Source organism: Sus scrofa, chromosome 13 (assembly GCF_054392235.1).
Source record: "Sus scrofa isolate SSC_HxYL_T2T_F1_AM1 chromosome 13, Sscrofa_HxYL_maternal_Yorkshire_Landrace_v2.0, whole genome shotgun sequence".
Taxonomy (NCBI): domain Eukaryota; kingdom Metazoa; phylum Chordata; class Mammalia; order Artiodactyla; family Suidae; genus Sus; species Sus scrofa.
The window spans coordinates 32,517,078-32,534,979 of record NC_139395.1 but is presented as its reverse complement, the minus strand read 5'-3'; the positions used below and the strand labels follow the sequence as shown (position 1 = coordinate 32,534,979).

Below are 17,902 nucleotides of genomic sequence, written 5' to 3'. Positions count from 1 at the left end.
AGAGAATTGCATTTTTTAGACATAGTTTTTGGGTTTTGCAGCTTTGGAGTGGGGTGGACGGTAACATACATAGTCAGCAGCACAAGCATTTCCTCATGCTGAGTGTTCCCTTTTACTGCTACTAAATTCACATGAAAATAAAGCCAATTGAGCCTTGGGGTGAAATATGTATTTATGTTTTAGGTGTGGAAAGAATTACAGTCTGTATTTATTTTGCAGTTGGGAAACAAAAGACAGTATCTGGAGAGTAGCTAATATTGTACATTTTTCTAAAAGGTTAGGTTAAAGCTGGTGAATTAACAGATGGTCTAAGAAGAGATAGTCATTTCTAAGTATTTTTTGAACTGAAGGAGAAAATGCATTTTCCTTCTGTAAAGGCCCAAATTAGCAGAAATTAGGCAGCCCCAACTACGGACACAGATATAATAGCTAAAGTAGGACATTTTCAGAGTTCCCTGATGGCTCAGTGGGTTAAGGATCAGGTGTTATCACTACTGTGGTTCCAGTTACTGCTGTGGTGTGGGCGTGGAAATACCTAGTCTGGGGATTTCTCCATGTCGTGGATGCTGCCAAAAAAATAAAAAGTGAAAATAAAGTGGAGCATTTTCACTGGGAAAGAACAAACCCAGAGACTGAAGCAATGGTCCAAAGCCTGGGGATGCGGTTAGCGCATCATTGAAAACTTGGCATCCCCAGCCACGTGCTAAGGGACCCATGGGCTGCTTCTTGGACCTTAAGAGCTGAAGGGAAGAAAGAGGGGTTTCTGGGAGGCTTGGGGGCATGGTGACTGGTGACTCCTGCCCAGGAGGATGAGCAGAGCTTCATGGAAAAGCACTTCCCTGAGCTAGACATTGGACACCTCGTAGGATTCAACCTTGAGGGATGAGGAGAAAAAGATTTCCAGCAGGATGTAACCTGAGAGAAAGACAAGGGGCGCAGAGCTACCCAAGTAGGTAGAATATTCATGAGAAGGAAGGGACATGATACACAAGCCACCTTTTGTGAAGGTTACACATAGCTCTCATTCAGATCCTGTACTTTTCAAGGTCATTGCCAGGGCCAGACACTTCTTTTTATCACCCCAGGTTGGGTCATAGTCATGGGAAAAGCCTTTATTCTCATGAAAAAGAGAACCATTTCCCATCGGGCCTCAGTGGAAACGAATCTGACTAGCACCATGAGGAAGCACGCAGTTTCGATCCCTGGCCTCGCTCAATGGGTTAAGGATCTGGTGGTGTTGTGAGCTGTGGTGTAGGTGACATATGTGGCTTGGGTCTGGCATTGCTGTGGCTGTGGCATAGGCTGGCGGCTGCAGCTCCAATTCACCTTCTAGCCTGGGAACCTCCATGTGCTATGAGTGCGGGCCTAAAAAGACAAAAGAAAAAAAAAAGAGAGAACCATTTTAATCATAACTCCCTAGGGGAAACTCCAGAGAGGTCTTAAGGGAACCTTGGCTAGTGTTGTGGCAAGATCCATTGCTCCTTGGTGCTAGTTTTAATTTCCACAAAGTTAATGGCGGCACTAGGAGTTCCCAGATGGCACAGTGGGTTAAGGACCTGGCATTGTCACTGCTATGGCCTGGTTTCACTCCCTGGCCCTGCAGTTCCCATACTGCTGCAGGTGCAGTTAAACAAACAAACAAAAAACCCCACTTGCTAATGGAGGCATTAAACCTGTGAACCTGATATGAGGAAATAGGTAACATAGCATGGGGGTCGTTGCCAGACGTTGGAAATCCTCAGGAAAGGTGTAAACTGAAAGAGGATGGGGATCGAACCCTTGTCTCTTCTTAAACCTCCTTAGGTCTGGTGGACCCTATTGACCTAGCATTATGAGATGGTGTCACAAATAAAAGCGAAGTGGAGGGGTCTGGGCCACAGTGAGCCTTCCCACAGTGTGTCGTGGATTAACTCAGGATTCCATCAGTAGGCTGGGCCCTGGAGATGGACATGTGTGGAAATAATTACACATTCCTTTTGCAGGGTTATTAATGTAAATAGGGGTCAGGGTCTGCACACTCTTCCATTGGCGTTCTTAAATAGATGCCAGAGTCATGAGGAAGAGTGGAGAAGAAGGACGGATCCAGGCCGTTCATTTCCATTTCAGGGAAGTAATTTCAAATTCCAGGATCTGTAAGGGGTGTGACTCTTTTGTAAACACAGTGTATTTATCACGATTTTCTCTCATGTTTGAGCACCTCGAGGAGTATGTTGTAAGCAGTTTGTACCCAGGAATGGTATTCTCTCTTCTGGAACATGGTGACTGCAGTGTCATTTACCCAGTGGGGGATACAATAAATATTAATTACTGGTGACTTAGCCCTTCACATAATTTTTCCTTTCAGATTAATGAAGCAGATTCCTGATAAATGCATTTGTCTCTCTAGAGTTTCATTTGCCAGGGCTCAAAGGCTATAAAGGATTTGCCTGGAGGCGTGACGTTCTTGTCCAATTTTTTCTCCCTCTTTCAAGTACCCTTTGGAGATGTATTTCTTTCTTGAAAATAATTGGCACTAGTGAAATTAATTTTAACTGGAAAAGAGAACTATGTTGTCATGTTCTTGGCTGCTGCTTTGGGTAGCTATTTGAACTAAAATAATAAGTTTTTTTATTTATTGGTCTTTTAGGGCCACACCGGTGGCATATGGAAGTTCCCAGGCTAGGAGTCGAATCGGAGGGTAAGAGATGATGAGTGTGGAGGCACTTTGGAAACTGTAGGGCACCTCCCGACCCCTTGGTCCAGACGTGAAATGGCCCTGCTTCTGCTACTCAAGTTAGTGGCTGTGACCACTGTGGCTTTTGTACGGGAAGCAGATGAAGATAGATGAGGAGCAGGAATGTGGTTTAAGTCAGGTGTGGGGGTTTGGGGAGCTTGGCACAGGTGGCCACGTCCTTCCTTATCCAGCGGGTTCTGGGGACAGACAGAGCAGGCAGTTGGACAAGGTCCAGGTAGACCGTTTCCTTTGGCACAAGGGGGGGGGGGAACCTTGGTCCTTGTTTCCCATTGTTTGCTTGTCCCTGGGACCCTTTAGGAGAGAACTATGGCTTCTTCATGGGCTTTCTGGATCCGCTGCTTCACCCAGCTGTCCTTCCCCTCCCTGCCCAGGGCTGTCGCTTCCCTTCCATTGCTGGGAACATCTTATTCCCAGTCCTACATGGGCACCCACCCTGCCATCCACATTGCTGCTTCCATCTGATGAGGGAAACATACTCCCAGGACTCTCTTTAGTCTTTTTAAAAATTTTACTTAATTTTTATTTTATACTGGAGTATAGTCAATTTACAACACTGTGTTTCAGGTGTACAGCAAAGTGATTCACTTACACATTTAATTATGTCTGTTCTTTTTCAGACTTTTTTCCTATGTAGGTCATCACAGAATATTGAATAGAGTTCCCTGTTCTGTACAGTGTGTCCATGTTGATTAGCTATTTTATTTTATTTTATTTTATTTTATTTTGCTTTTTAGGGCCGCACTTGGGGCATATATAGAGGTTCCCAGGCTAAGGGTTGAATTGGAGCTACAGCTGCTGGCCTACACCACGGCCACAGCAACGCCAGATCCAAGCCGTGTCTGTGCCCTACACCATAGCTCATGACAACACCAAATCCTTAACCCACTGAGCGAGGCCAGGGGTCAAACCTGAAACCTCATGGTTCCTAGTCATTCATTTCCGCTGCGCCACGACGGGAACTCCGAGCTATTTTATTTTTTAAAAAAATGTTTTTAATTTCTGCCTTTTTTTAGGGCCACACCTGTGGCAGATGGAAGTTCCCAGGCTAGGGGGTCAAGTCACAGCTGCAGCTGCCAGCCTACGCCACAGCCATAGCAACATGAAATCCAAGCTGCATCTGTAACCTACACCATAGCTCATGGCAACACTGGATCCTTAACCCACTGAGCGAGGCCAGGGATTGAACCCATATCCTCATGGATTCTAGTTGGGTTCGTTACTACTGAGCCACCATAGGAACTCCCTTGATTAGCTATTTTATGTGTAGTAGTGTGTATATGGTAGTCCCAAACTCCTAATCTCCCTCCTTTGTCTTATTTGCTTGAATTTCCTTTACTGGTTATGGAAACTTCTTGTTAAACATATTTGACATGTAACATTGTGTAAATTTAAGGTGTAAGGCATGTTAATTTGGTGCATGTATATAGAGTAATAGGAGGATTGTCATTACAGTGATATTTACCACCGCTGTCATAATACATAATTATCCTTTGTTTTTAGTGGTTGGAATAATTAAGTTCTAGTCACTTAGCACCTTTGATGATTATAGTGTATAATATTGTTGTCTATATTTATTATACTGTCTATTAGGTCTCCAGGAATTATTTACTACTCATTGTTGGGTATGGAAATTTCTTAACCTTTCTTTACCCCATATTGGTCAGGGATATGTGCAGTGAATTGAAAGAAAACAAAATAATGGTTTTTGTTTCAGGGAGTTTTTTTTTTTTTTTGTCTATGAAATTTGTTACAAGAAAAAGATTATTTTTTGAGAGTGCTAGGAAAGAAGACAGCTCACATACTGTTGGGAGAATATAAATTGATGGCATTTTTTTTTTCCCGGCGGTGAGCTGACAGTATTTTTCAAGAGTGTTAAAAATTAATGTTAAATACCCTCACATCCAGCAATTCCTCCTCTAGCAATTTATTTTAAGAAAACCATTGCACATTTATGGTGAGATTTACCTACAGAGAATTTTGTTAAATTGTGATTTGTCAGAGAGGAGAAATAATTTACACATTTGAGCTAATTAACACGGCCAACTCTTCATATAGTTACTACATTAGCAAGAGCCTCTTTTTTTTTTTTTTTTTTTGGCCGCACCCATGGCATGTGGAAGTACCTGGGCCAGGGATCAAGCCTGCACCACGGCAGTGTCAACACTGGATCCTTAACTGCTAGGCCACCAGGGAGTTCCTCAACATCAACATATGAATTTTGGAGGGATACAATTCAACCCATAATAGTATATTTTCCACCTGTTTTAAAACAGGTGAAGGTTGCAGACATGGCTCAGATCTGGCATTGCTGTGGCTATGGTGCAAGTTGGCAGCTGTAACTCTGATTCGATCCCTAGCCTTGGAACCTCTGCATGCTTCAGGTGCAGCCCTAAAAAGACAAAAAAAAAAAAAAAAAAAAAAAAGAAAAGAAACAACAACTTGTTATTGGGAAGCTCTTGGCAGGTTAATGTTCCAGATGGATCTCATGCCAAGTGGTGGGACAGGAGATCAAGACCAGGGAGTGCAGGAGGTAGGCTGAGAGTCAGGTGAGCCAGGCAGCGAGAAGGAGCAATTGTTAGAGTGAGACCAGCACTGACTGGGCCCCAGCACTCCGAAGTTTGAAGGAAGGCTGTGGAGGTCAGAATGTTGCCTCCCCAGATGTCAACACCACCACCGTGGACCAAGCAAAGGGATTTCATTGTTCATGCTGCAGGGAAAGCACACCCTCCCAGGGCAGTGTTTCCTCCCCAGGAGGGCGAGGTCAGAATCTGAGAGTTAGAAGTTTGGTTTACTCTACAGGGACTTGGTTAGATACATATCAAGATACAACAGGAGTTCCCGTCGTGGCACAGTGGTTAACGAATCCGACTAGGAACCATGAGGTTGTGGGTTCGGTCCCTGCCCTTGCTCAGTGGGTTAACGATCCGGCGTTGCCGTGAGCTGTGGTGTAGGTTGCAGACGCGGCTCGGATCCCGCGTTGCTGTGGCTCTGGCGTAGGCTGGTGGCTACAGCTCCGATTGGACCCCTAGCCAGGGAACCTCCATATGCCGCGGGAGCAGCCCAAGAAATAGCAACAACAACAACAACAACAAAAGACAAAAAAAAAAAAAAAAAAAAAAAAAGATACAACAGCTAAGGATTGGTGGAAACAAAGCAGAGATTTTGAGACAAAGGATTTAATGAATTTTAGGGGGCGCTCAGTATGTTTATGGTTTTCATCAAGGAGCTGATGGATGTTTCAGGAAGCTTCTGTAAGGAGCTGTCAAGCCATTTCTGGGGAATCTGGAATAGTAAAGTAATGCTAACGAGGATAGTGGAATAGTAAATCTTTTTTTTTTTTTTTTTTTTTGCTGTGACGTGCAGCAGCTTGATGTGGGATCTCAGTTCCCAGAGCAGGGATTGAACCCAGGCTGTAAGGGTAAAACTGTGGGCTCCTAACCTCTAGACCACCAGGGAACTCCCGTAAATCTCTGGTAATGGAGACAGTAAGTTGTGTGTGTGTCGGCGGGTGGGGGGGAGAGATTGATTGATTGTTGGTTAGTTTTCATTCGAAGGTCTTTGAGGCCTGGCTTTTAAGCTTAGACGGGGACTTTTACCAAGTGAAGAAAGTGCCTAAGTTAGCCAAGGACAGCTCCCTGACCCAGAGGGGAACTTAGCAGGGGCTCTGGAATTCTGCCAGACTGAGAAGAAATGCCAGACCAAGGCCACCTTGAGGTTGACATCGAATTGTCTGGTCTCCTTCCAAGCAGGACGGATTGAGTTACTGCAGGTAACAGGGTCTGTGAGCCCAGGAGACTTGGCCAAGCAAGGCTGGCAGCCCCGGTGACATTAGGAGAAATCTATGCTTGACGTTGATGCTTTGGCAACTGGTGGTTGAGTGAGGCGCTGGTATTCGTGACGTTTTGCCTGGCAGGGCTGGACCTTTCTGGCTCCTCTGAGGACCTCTCTGCAGGTCAGGACAGTCTGAAGCAATCAAGGCGAGTGAAGCCCCTGCCCCCTCACCCCCCGCTCCAGCTCCCAGCTCCCTCTTCAGCTGAATTTCCTGTTGAATTGGATATCACGGGGTTTTGGTCTTTCAGCTTTGGTTTTAGCTTCACTGAAATAACGTAATGACCTCTGCAGCCATGGACTTTATTAGCATTAACCTATGCTTTGATTTTTGGGGGAGGCATGCAGCAGCTCGATATGCGATCTCAGTTCCCAGACCAGGGATCGAACCCAGGTCGCAGAGAGGTGAAAGCGCTGAGTCCTAACCACTAGACCACCAGAGAACTCCTCCCCTATCCTTTGATTTTGTTGCACATATGCTATTGTTTTGTGCTCTGAGAACTGAGCTATAGAATTTTTCTCTCCCTGGGAGTTCCTGCTGTGGCTCAGTGGTAACAAATTCAACTAGTATCCATGGGGACGTGGGTTTGACCCCTGGTCTTGCTCAGTGGGTTAAAGAGCCAGCATTGCCATGAGCTGTGGTGTAGATCACAGACATGGCTTGGATTCTGCATTGCTGTGGCTGTGGCGTAGGCTGGCAGCTGTAGCTCTGATTTGACCCCTAGCCTGGGAACTTCCATATGCCTCAAGTGTGGCCCTAAAAAGTCCAAAAGGAAGTTTTTTTGTCCTGGTGAAGTTGAATTTGACCTACAGTTGGTCTATTTCACAGCCTCAGAGTTGACATTTCCAGGGGATGGGTCTCTGAACACAGTGTTCCCATTTTGCACCCTTGTTACAATGGGGGTGATGTGCCAGATTGTGGGAGCCAAATGCCAGCAAGAAATGAAACATGTGCCTTTTAAAATTAGTGGTTCAACCTGTTCTAAGGCTGGTAGCCTGTGGGAACCTTGCAGGGGTGAGAGGACTGCTTTGAGACTTTGTTGCTGGCGTTTTTTTTAATCGCATACAGCTCTGTGGCGCCACATTCATTTTCTCATATGTGCCCTTCTTTAAAATTAGATAAGGAAACAGCTAGAACTTGTTCTTCCAAAGTCTGATGAAGGCCCTTCATCAGTGCCTCGCAGTCATAGAAATGTCAGAGCAGTTGTAACTGTGATTTACAGTGCCCGGAGGCTGGGACTTTCACATTGCTTTCAGGATTTGTTCAATTTGCTTTTTTCTTTAAAATTTTTTTTTCTTAAATGTGCCCATGGCATGCAGAAGTTCCTGGACCAGGAACTGAACCCAAGCAACAGCAGTGACAACGCTGGATCCTAGGCATTAAACTGATAGGCCACCGGGAATTCCTCATTCAGTTTCCTTTGGAGCCTCATGGAGCTCATATACAGTGAAGGTTGGCATCAACTGTGTCTTTCAAGACTAGAGTTCTGTTTTGCATCACATGGACAATGGGAAGAAAATGAATCTCTAGGCACCTACTGTGTGTCAGGCACTGTGCTGGACTCATTTTACTTCTAGTGCTCAGTTTACCAAGAAAGATGCTGAAATCCATCCAGTGCCTGGTCCCTGGTGTGTCACTAGCACAGAGTGACTCAAGGGGGCACTGTTGGCATTTTGAGCAGGAAAAGTCTTGTGTGGGACTGTGCCCTGACTTGCGGGACATGTGGTGCCCCCACCCCCTCCCACTCAGTGCTAGTTTTTCTGAATCATTGCAGCTATCCAGTCCATTCCCTGCCAGTTCAGGTGTCCCCTCTCGAAGGCTGTCCTCCCTGTGGCACTGGCAATAGGCTCTCCATGAACACTGTTGAATACTTTCCAGAGTGCAGAGGTATGCCTTCTATCTTGGAATCTGACTCTGTTGTACTAGAGTAGAAGATTCCAAAAGTCAATTTTGTGTTTTTATTACCTGAGATTTGCATATTATGTGGAATAACAAGTGTTTATCCTATATTGTGTAATTGGAACACAGTCGTCTTTTTCGTTGATTAAAAACAAATATATTCCTTAGTTAATGGCTTCATTTTACTCATCTTTTCTCTTAAGCATTATGGCACCATCCATAACAGTCAAGAACATAATACACTATACGTTTCATCATTATATTTTCTTCTTCCCTTTCAACACATCATTTTTCTAAGACAAGATTTTATGGTGGGAATTTACAGAAATGCTGACTACAAGTAGCTTGAAATCAGAATTCTCCCTAAATGTTAGCAGTTCTATAGAGTTGACTGTCACAGAGTATAAAAACATTTGATCTTTCAATTAAAATTAAAAAAAATTTTTTTGACCATGCCTGCAGTATGTAGAAGTTCCCCAACCAGAGATCGAACCCTAGCTGTGGCAGTGACAATGCTGGATCCTTAACCGGCTGTGCCACGGGGGAACCTCAAAATTTTTAAAAATTAAAAAAATTATTTTTAAATTGAAGTATAATTGATTTACAGTGTTTTAATTTGAGACGTACAGCAAATGATTCAGTTTTACTTATATATAATTTTTTTTCATGTTCTTATCCATTATAGGTTATTACAAGATATTGAATATGGTTCCTGGTGCTATACAGTAGTTCCTTATTCTTTATCTATTTTATGTATAGTGGTATGTATCTATTAATTCCAAATTACATTTCCTCTTTTTTCAATGTTAAATGTAAACATTTCTTGACAAACTTAAACTGATTATAGAGGTATTATTTTTACTAAATCTTCTGCCATGTCATGCTAATTGGCTATAATGATTTCTGTAGACTTCGTGTCATTAGCAGACTCCCTTGAACCTCAGCGAGAGAAGACAGAACCTAGGAGTTCTTTCATTCATTGATTCAACCAATAACTTGAGATCCATCCGTGAATAGCACAGATAGAATGGCCCCTGCTTTCACCTTAGCACAAATGAACATGATAAAGGCTATGGAGAAAAATAAGTTGGGAAGGAGGATGGGCGTGCCAAGGGTTGGGTTGTACATGTGATTTTGTATTACGTGGTTCAGATGCAATAGAGATTCTCATACTAAGTGAAGAAAGAAAGAAAGACAAATACCATATGATATAAATTATATGTGGAATCTAAAATGTGGCACAAGTGAACCTATCTACAGAACAGAAACAGACTCACAGACATGGAGAGCAGACTTGTGGTTGTTAAGGGGGGAGGAGGAGGAAGTGGTACGAAACGGGAGTTTGGAGTCAGCAGATGCAAACTCTTACATTGAGAATGGATGGGCAATAATGTCCTACTATATAGCACAGGGAACTATATCCAGTCTCTTCTGATAGAACATGATGGAAGATAGTATGAGAAAAAGAATGTGTATGTATGTATGATTGGATTACTTTGCTGTAAAGCAGAAATTGACAACATTGTAAATCAACTATAATTTTTAAAATGCTTAAAAAATAAATATGTGGTTTAGGAAGCTTTCCCGGGGGGTGGGGGTGACTCTTTAGCAAAGACCTGAGAAAGAAATGAATTCTTACTGAGCCCCTATTATGTCCCAAGTACATTTTGAGGAGCCAGAATGGCTAGGTATAACCTCTGTGATCTGCAGAAAATAATTTGCATTGCCAGAGAATGGGTGGGTAATATGTTTAATTTCTTTTTACATTTAAAAAAATTCCTTTCCATTATAGTTTATCACAGGATATTGAATATAGTTTCCTGTGCTATACAGTAGGACTTTCTTATTTATTGTTTAATGTTGATATTAAAAAAAAACTTTTTGGAATCCCACTCCTGGGCATTTATCTGGAGAACACCATAATTGGAAAAGATCTATGCACCCCCATGTTCATTAAGGCACTATGTATAGTAGCCAAGACTTGGAAGCAGCCTGAATGTCCATCAACAGAGGAATGGATAAAGAAGATGTGGTACCTGTATACAATGGAATACTACTCAGTCATAAAAAAGAATGAAATAATGCCATTTGTAGCAACATGGATGGACCTAGAGATTATCATACTAAGTAAAGTAAGTCAGAAAGAGAAAGACAAATATCATATTAAATCACTAATATGTGGAATTTAATACAAAAGAACTTAAAAAACAGTTATAGACTCGAAGATTTTGAAACCAAACTTGTGGCTACCAAAGGGGAAATGTGAGTGGAGGAGGAATAAATTAGGAGGTTGGGATTAACATATACACACTACTACATATAAAATAGATGAAAAAGGTCTGTTATTACAGAGGTCTGTTGTGGTCTACCCAATGTTCTGTAATAATCTATACGGGAAAAGAATCTGAAAAAGAAGGATATATGTATGTGTATAACTGATTCACTTTGCTCTACACCTAAAACTAATGCAACATTGCAAGTCAACTATACTCCATATAAATGGAAAAAAAAAAAAGTTCTTGAAGTAATGGCACCTATTTTGGTAAGTAGGATTACAGTAGAGGAGCTTTTTTTTTAAAAAAATGGATGACTACACAGAATGATAGAAAACAGCAGATATTTGTCTTCAAAAGAAAATAGAAAAATAAGCTCAAGCATGGGATGAGTTTTGTGTTCAGTGGTCCTTAAAGAACTGTTGCTTCTCCTTAGCTGGTGGCATCCTGATGGTAACTCCAGGGATGACAGCAACAAAGTAGGAGCTATTGCTTCAGGTAAAGGACACCTTTTATGGGGGACACTTAGAGAACTGTGGACCAGAGTCTGGACAATGAGAGTTGATACCTGCCTCTGATGCTGACCTTGGCTGATTTAGCCACTCCATGTATCAGCAAGCCTGTTTATTTCCTAGCCATGCAATGTAGGCAGTCACCTTGTTCAGTGAGATAAGTTTTGTAAAACAGGAGGGAGATGAATTCCACAAGCTAACCAGTGAAGTCCTTTTCTAGTTGTTGAGTTCCTTTCTCCTCATTTTTGTCCATTCAGAGATATGGTTAGTCTACTGCCTGTCTAGCTTATGACTTGAAGCCAAGCAACAACACATGGTTTCTGGTTTGTTACAGCTTCAGCCATAGAGCAGGGCTGGCTCTGGAACTCCTGGTTTTTCTCCCCCTCCTGGCATTCAACACAGTGTTAAGGAAGTCCGGACTGTTGCAGCATTTTGGAGTCAGAGTAGGTCAGCACTGGCTTCTCTCTGGTCTCACTCCCACAAATGCCAGCCCCAGATCTCACTTCTGTTTCTTGAACTTTGCATAGAACCGCCAGGATTGGAACTGGGGGCGGAAAGCAAGGAATTAACCTTGATCTGAGGCAAAGCCACACTTGTCCACTGTCTCAATAACCTTCCGTACAGTCCAAGGACCTTAAATATGGTTACACAACTTCTATTTTTAGGACATCTGTGAAATGACATGCCCATATGTCCCTGATGGTCCCTTTCAGCTCTAAAGTTCCCAGATTCTTCTGTGAAGGAGTTCCTGTTGTGGCGCAACAGGTTAAGTGCCCATGAGGATGTGGGTTCGATCCCTGACCCCACTCAGTGGGTTAAGGACCCAGCGTTGCAGTGAGCTGTGGTGTAGGTCGCAGATGTGCCTCAGATCTGGCATTGCTTTGGCTGTGGTATGGATTGGCAGCTGCAGCTCCAATGCGGCCCCCAGCCTGGGAACTTCCATATTCTGTGGGTGCGGCCCTACAATGAAAAAAAAAGAAAAATTCCTATGAATGGAACTGCAGAGGCTTGCATTTGGGTAGATAGACCTGGATAGATTTCACCCAGGACTTCATTATCCAAGGAAGGACATTCACTGAGTGCCCTTCGAGTTGCTGTTTCCTACTCCTGTGGCTTGTAGTCTGGGTGGGATAGTTTCTCTTTGTATTTTTATCTACTCCTGTGGCTTAAGTGCTGGCTCCCCACCTATCCAGGGGAGGGCTTCCTCTTCTCACCTGCTTGCTGTCTTCCCTCCCCATAGATGATGAGCCAGGTGGAAGGACAACAGAAGAACCTCGTGCATGCCATTGAGTCTCTGCCAGGTTCTGGCCCTCTCACCTCCTTGGACCAGGACCTGCTGCTCCTGAAAGCCACCTCGGCGGCCACCCTCAGCTGCCTCGGCGAGTGCCTCAGCCTGCTCCAGCAGAGTGTGCACCATGCAGCCCAGCCCAGCCACAGGCCGGGGGCCTCAGGTAAGCCCTCCCCACCTGCTGCCCTGTCTTAGCAGACAAGCTTGGTCTGGGGGTGCGCGTGGGTGCCCTTCCTTTCTTCCTTCTTCCCTTCTTCCCTTCCTTTCTTTTTCTTTTTTCTTTTTTTTTTCTTTTTCTTTTTGCCTTTTTAGGGCCATACCCATGGCATATGCTGGTTCCCAGGCTAGGAGTCAAACTGGAGCTACAGCTGCCAACCTATACCACAGCCACAGCAACACTGGATCCTTAACCCACTGAGGGAGGCCAGGGATCGAACCTACGTCCTCATGGAAACTAGTCAGATTTGTTTCTGCTGAGCCACGACAGGAACTCCTTATTTTTTTTTTCTTTTAATTATTATAGTTGATTTTCAGCGTTCTGCCAATTTCTGCTGTACAGCAGAGTGACCCAGTTATACATACAGATACATTCTTGTTCTCACATTATCCTCCATCATGTTCCATCACAAGTGATTAGATATAGTTCCCTGTGCTACACAGTAGGATCTCATTTGCTTATCCACTCCAAATGCATTAGTTTGCATCTACTAACCCCAAACTTCCAATCCAGCCCACTCCCTCCCCCTCCCCCTCGGCAACTGCAGGTCTGTTCTCCAAGTCCATGAGTTTGTTTCTTTTCTGTAAATAGGTTCATTTGTGCCGTATTTTAAGATTCCAGATATAAGAGATATCATACGGTATTTGTTTCTCTCTTCCTAACCGACTTCGTTTGGTAAGAGTCTTTAGTTCCATCCATGTTGCTGCAAGTAGCATTATTTTCTTCTCTTTTATGGCTTTCTTCTTTAAATCCATCCATCTCTCCCTTTATCCAAGTGCTTCTCTATCCCTCCTTCCTTCCCAACCTAGCTTGAGATAGATTTTTATTTCTATTTTACCAATTAGCCATGTGCCATCCTATGAACAATTTAACCTGTTCATATGATACTGCGGAACTCTGCTTTGACTTGCTGGCACCCCATTCTGCATTTCATTCTGTTTGTGAATTTTTCCCTCAGTGTTTTTGTTTGTTTGTTTGTTTGTTTTAATTGAAATACAGTTGATTTACAATGTTAATTTCTGCTGTGCAGCAGAGCGACTCAGTGATACATATATATTCTTTTTCATGTTCATTATGGTTTATCATAGCATATTACATATAGTTCACATGGAGACTAAATAGTTTATTTATTTACTTGTTTACTTACTTATTTTGACCATTGCCTGCAGAAGTTCCTGGGCCAGGGATTGAACCCATGGCACAGCTGGGACCCAAGCCACAGTAGTGATAGTGCTGGATCCTTAACCCTGCTGCATGACCAGGGAACTCCTAAGCACTTCATTTAGAATGAGATCTTTTGTAGAAATTCCCATAATGAGAAAACACCCACCTGTTTTAGATATTGAGTATAGTTCCCTGGGGTGTAGTTCAGTGTTGTGTTTTTAAGATCCCTTGCCATGTGGCATCTAGTCGGCTTTTTTTTTTTTTTTTTTTTTGCTTTGTAGGACTGCACTCATGTCATATGGAGGTTCCCAGGCTAAGGGTCAAATCTGAGTTACAGCTGCCAGCTTACACCACAGCCACAGCAACGTGGGATCCGAACCGCATCTGTGACCTACACCACAGCTCACAGCAATGCCAGATCCTTAACCCATTGAGTGAGGCCAGGGATCAAACCCTCAACCTCATGATTCCTAGTTGGATGCCTTTCTGCTGTGCCACGACAGGAACACCTAGTCCACTATCTCTACCTCTGCCTGTAGGGTTCGTCCCCCAGGTTTTCACCCTACACTCTCTTGTATGCAGCCTCCTGCTCTCTGCCCCACCCACCTGGCTGCAGCAGGTGCCCTCCCCTCATGTGTCCCCTCGTGGACCTGTGCAAGCATTTCTCTGGAATACACAGCATTTGGAAGTTCCCAGGCTAAGGGCCAAATTAGAGCTGCAGCTGATGGTCTACACCACAGCCAGAGCAACGCGGGATCCTTAACCCACTGAGCAAAGCCAGGGATCAAACCCGCATCCTCATGGATACTAGTCGGGCTCGTTTCTGCTGTGCTACTATGGGAACTCCATTTCTAATTCTTTACCAAGCAGCTAGAGGTAATAATAAACTCTTGTAGGATGCTCCAATCCTTTTGAAGGAGGGTTTAATCGATAAGCAGATAGAAAGATATTAGAGAAGATTAAATTACATGATAAAGGTGAAAATGGCTTGAGATTGCTCATGTCAGATATAATTACAAAGTATTAGAATTGAGATGAATTGAAGCCTCATTGAGCTTTGTTGCCCAGGGTTCACTTAATTGATGGGAAACGAGGCAGTTCAGGTGGTAGAATGTAGAGCTGGGTTATGAGGGATGGTCTCTACTTCCTGCTTGCCTCTGGTCCTCTCTAACCCCGCCCCCCACCCGCTTCACTGAGGTTAAAAGCGAGCAGACTGTATAAAGGTAACGTAATTTGGGTTTCTTTCCTTGCTACCCACTATCATTTACTGAGTTCTGATTCTATCAGTGTTTGGCTTTTTCTACACATTTTCTGAAACCTTCACCAAGTAGGTATTTGTATGCCCATCATGTGGATGAGATGATGAGGCTCAGAGTGGTTAAATGTCTCACTGAGGCCACACAGCTATGTGGCAGAGCTGAGGCAAGGGGTGGGAAAATGCCTTCTGCAGCCTGGGGTCCTTTGTTCATTTTAGAACAACCCACTCAGTGCACTCCAGGTTCCCCCAAACTGGGGCCAGGGAACCCTGTCTTGCTCACATCATAAGTTTCTCAGGGAAGGATTGGATTTATTTTTTTCTTTACATTTTTGGAAAATAATTTCAGACTTCTAGAAAAATGGCAAGAATAATATGAAAAATGCTCAAAAATCTCCAAGTTCCCCAAATGCTACCATTTTATGACATTTTCGTCACCATCTCTTTCTGTATATACAAGCCTATTTTAGTATTCTAGCCAGTTAAGAACAAGGTGCAAACTTGATATATATCTTTACTTTTGTGTATTTCAGTATATATTTCCTTTTTAAAAAAAGGACGCTCGGAGTTCCGAAGGTGTCTTAGCAGTAATGAAACTGGCTAGTATCCATGAAGACACGGGTTTGATCCCTGGCCTCACCCAGTGTGTTAAGGATCTGGTGTCATCATGAGCTGTGGTATAGGTCATAGATACTGCCCGGATCTGGGGTTGCTTTGGCTGTGGTGTGAGCCGGCAGCTGCAGTGCTGATTCGACTCCTAGCCTGGGAACTTTCATATGCTGCAGGTGTGGCCTTAAAAAAAAAAAAAATACACACACACACACACACACACACACACACAGGATACTCTCCTATGTAATAATTGCATAGTGGTCAAAATCAGTAAATTAATATGAACACAATTCTATTCCTAATCTGCAAACCTAACTAAACTTTGCCAATTGCTCTATCAATGTCCTCTGTAACAAAAGAAAAATGTTCAGGCTCAGGATTCAGGCTGGGAGAGGTGGATATGGCTAGGCACACAGTGAAGGCACCCATCCTGCTTTTCTCCTTCCCTCTTCTCTGCTTGAAAAGTGAGACTCTAATTCTGAGACTCTCTGACTTTTTCTGATCTGGATTGAGCCTCTGTGACCCCAGCGGGTCTTGGGCACAAATCTCTTAGACTGGATGCTTTTCAAGTTTACTACCATCCCTCTCACACCAGATCATCCTTCCAGCCTCTGCTACTAAATGGGCTCTTTCTGAGAAGCTTTTTTTTTTTTTTTTTTCCTGAGAAGGTTAGATAGAAACTTCAACTGTTTTCATAGTCCTAAAATGAATCTCTTACAACTTTTTCTTCAGGGCTGGTTTCTAGCAAATTTCTAATTTTTGTTCTTTGCTGATTTTCATCATGTCTCTGTTGTTTTCAAGGGTCCTAGAGGGACACAGCTCATGGGGGAATTCCATGTGTGGTGACAGGTTGAAATGGGATTATTTGTGGGGGAGAGGAGACTGAGCAGTGTCTCTGCCTTTATGCCAGCCATGGGACTGTCTCCCTGTCGTCCCTGTCTACCCCCAGCAAATAGAGCTTGAAGCAAAGCATCATAAGGGTTATTTTTTTCCCTTCTCTCTCTTTTTGGCTGCCTCGTAGGCTCTGGCGGATCCAGGCCAGGGATCAGAGCCACAGTTGCTACAATTGCAACCGAAGCTGTAGTAACACCAGATCCTTTAACCCACTGTGCTGGGCTGGGGATCAAACCTGCGTCCTGGTGCTGCAGAGACACTACTGATCCCATTGTGCCACAGCAGGAACTCCTGTTTCCTTTTCTTCTTAACCCTTAAAAAAGTATATTCCATCCTGCTGTGTAGCATTGGGAACTATATCTAGTCACTTGTGATGGAACATGATAATGTGAGAAAAAAGATGTATACATGCATGTGTAACTGGGTCACCTTGCTGTACAGTAGAGAATGGGAAGAACACTGTAAACCAGCTATAATGGGAAAAAAACATTATATACAAAAATAATGATTAATTAAAAAATTAAAAAAGTATATTCCACATAACCTAGCCCTTTAGGTTTTAAAACATCTTGCCTGTGTTGATTAAATCTATGCCACACCACACATTTGGGGGGAAAAAATGGAATGACTTCCTGCACCTGAAGCATCATAGTTGCCTGCAATTAAAACAGAATTCTAGAATCTCCAGGGAGCAGAATAAGAGAATGTAGTGACCTCAAGAGTGTCACCATAAAATGCCTTTGTTTAGAACCTGAGGGCTCTTAAGGTTGATAATGGCCTAGCAGCCTGACTCCCACCAGTAAAAACATAATGGTTGTATCTGAGGAGTGACAAGCTGGGTTGATGGAAATCAAAATCTCAAAGCAAACCCTGTCAGGGTTTCCTCTAGGTGTGCAAGGGGCAGGGTGGCGCAGAACCTTGCGCATCCGAGATCCACGGCTGTTGTTCTTGAAGTCTCTCTGCTTTCTGACCCCTTCACTGATTTTTGTTTTCCTTCTGCCCCTTTTCTGAATCCAAAATTTATTTGTGGTCTTGCAGCATCATATCTTCTATAGGCTTTCGTTGCATACTTCTGGGGAGTGTGTTGGCTCTGAAGCCTTTGTTTGCAAACGTTGCTCCCTGATGCTGATTTTACGTCAGACATGTAGAGCAACTGGACAGAGGTCCAGAACTATTGAGTGTTCATCTGCTCCCACCTATGCATTTCAGGCTCCTGGACCTGCCT

The 17,902-nt window shown here is 43.5% G+C and overlaps 1 protein-coding gene across 29 annotated transcripts in view; it reads left to right on the top strand.

Annotated features, from left to right (window-relative positions):
• Window positions 1-17,902, top strand: part of OSBPL10 (oxysterol binding protein like 10) — a 329,934-nt gene that overhangs the window by 226,268 nt on the left and 85,764 nt on the right. For 27 of the 29 annotated variants that reach the window (XR_014822673.1, XM_084987595.1, XM_084987602.1 and 24 more), the window contains one exon: window positions 12,488-12,698. Coding sequence is in view for 28 of the 29 variants with exons in the window: in XM_084987595.1 (XP_084843721.1) it covers window positions 12,488-12,698 (211 nt within the window). In the remaining variant the exon portion in view is untranslated. Of the gene's footprint in view, window positions 1-12,381; window positions 12,699-17,902 lie in introns of all 29 variants that reach the window. The other 2 variants (XM_084987608.1, XM_084987609.1) reach the window with 1 other exon arrangement.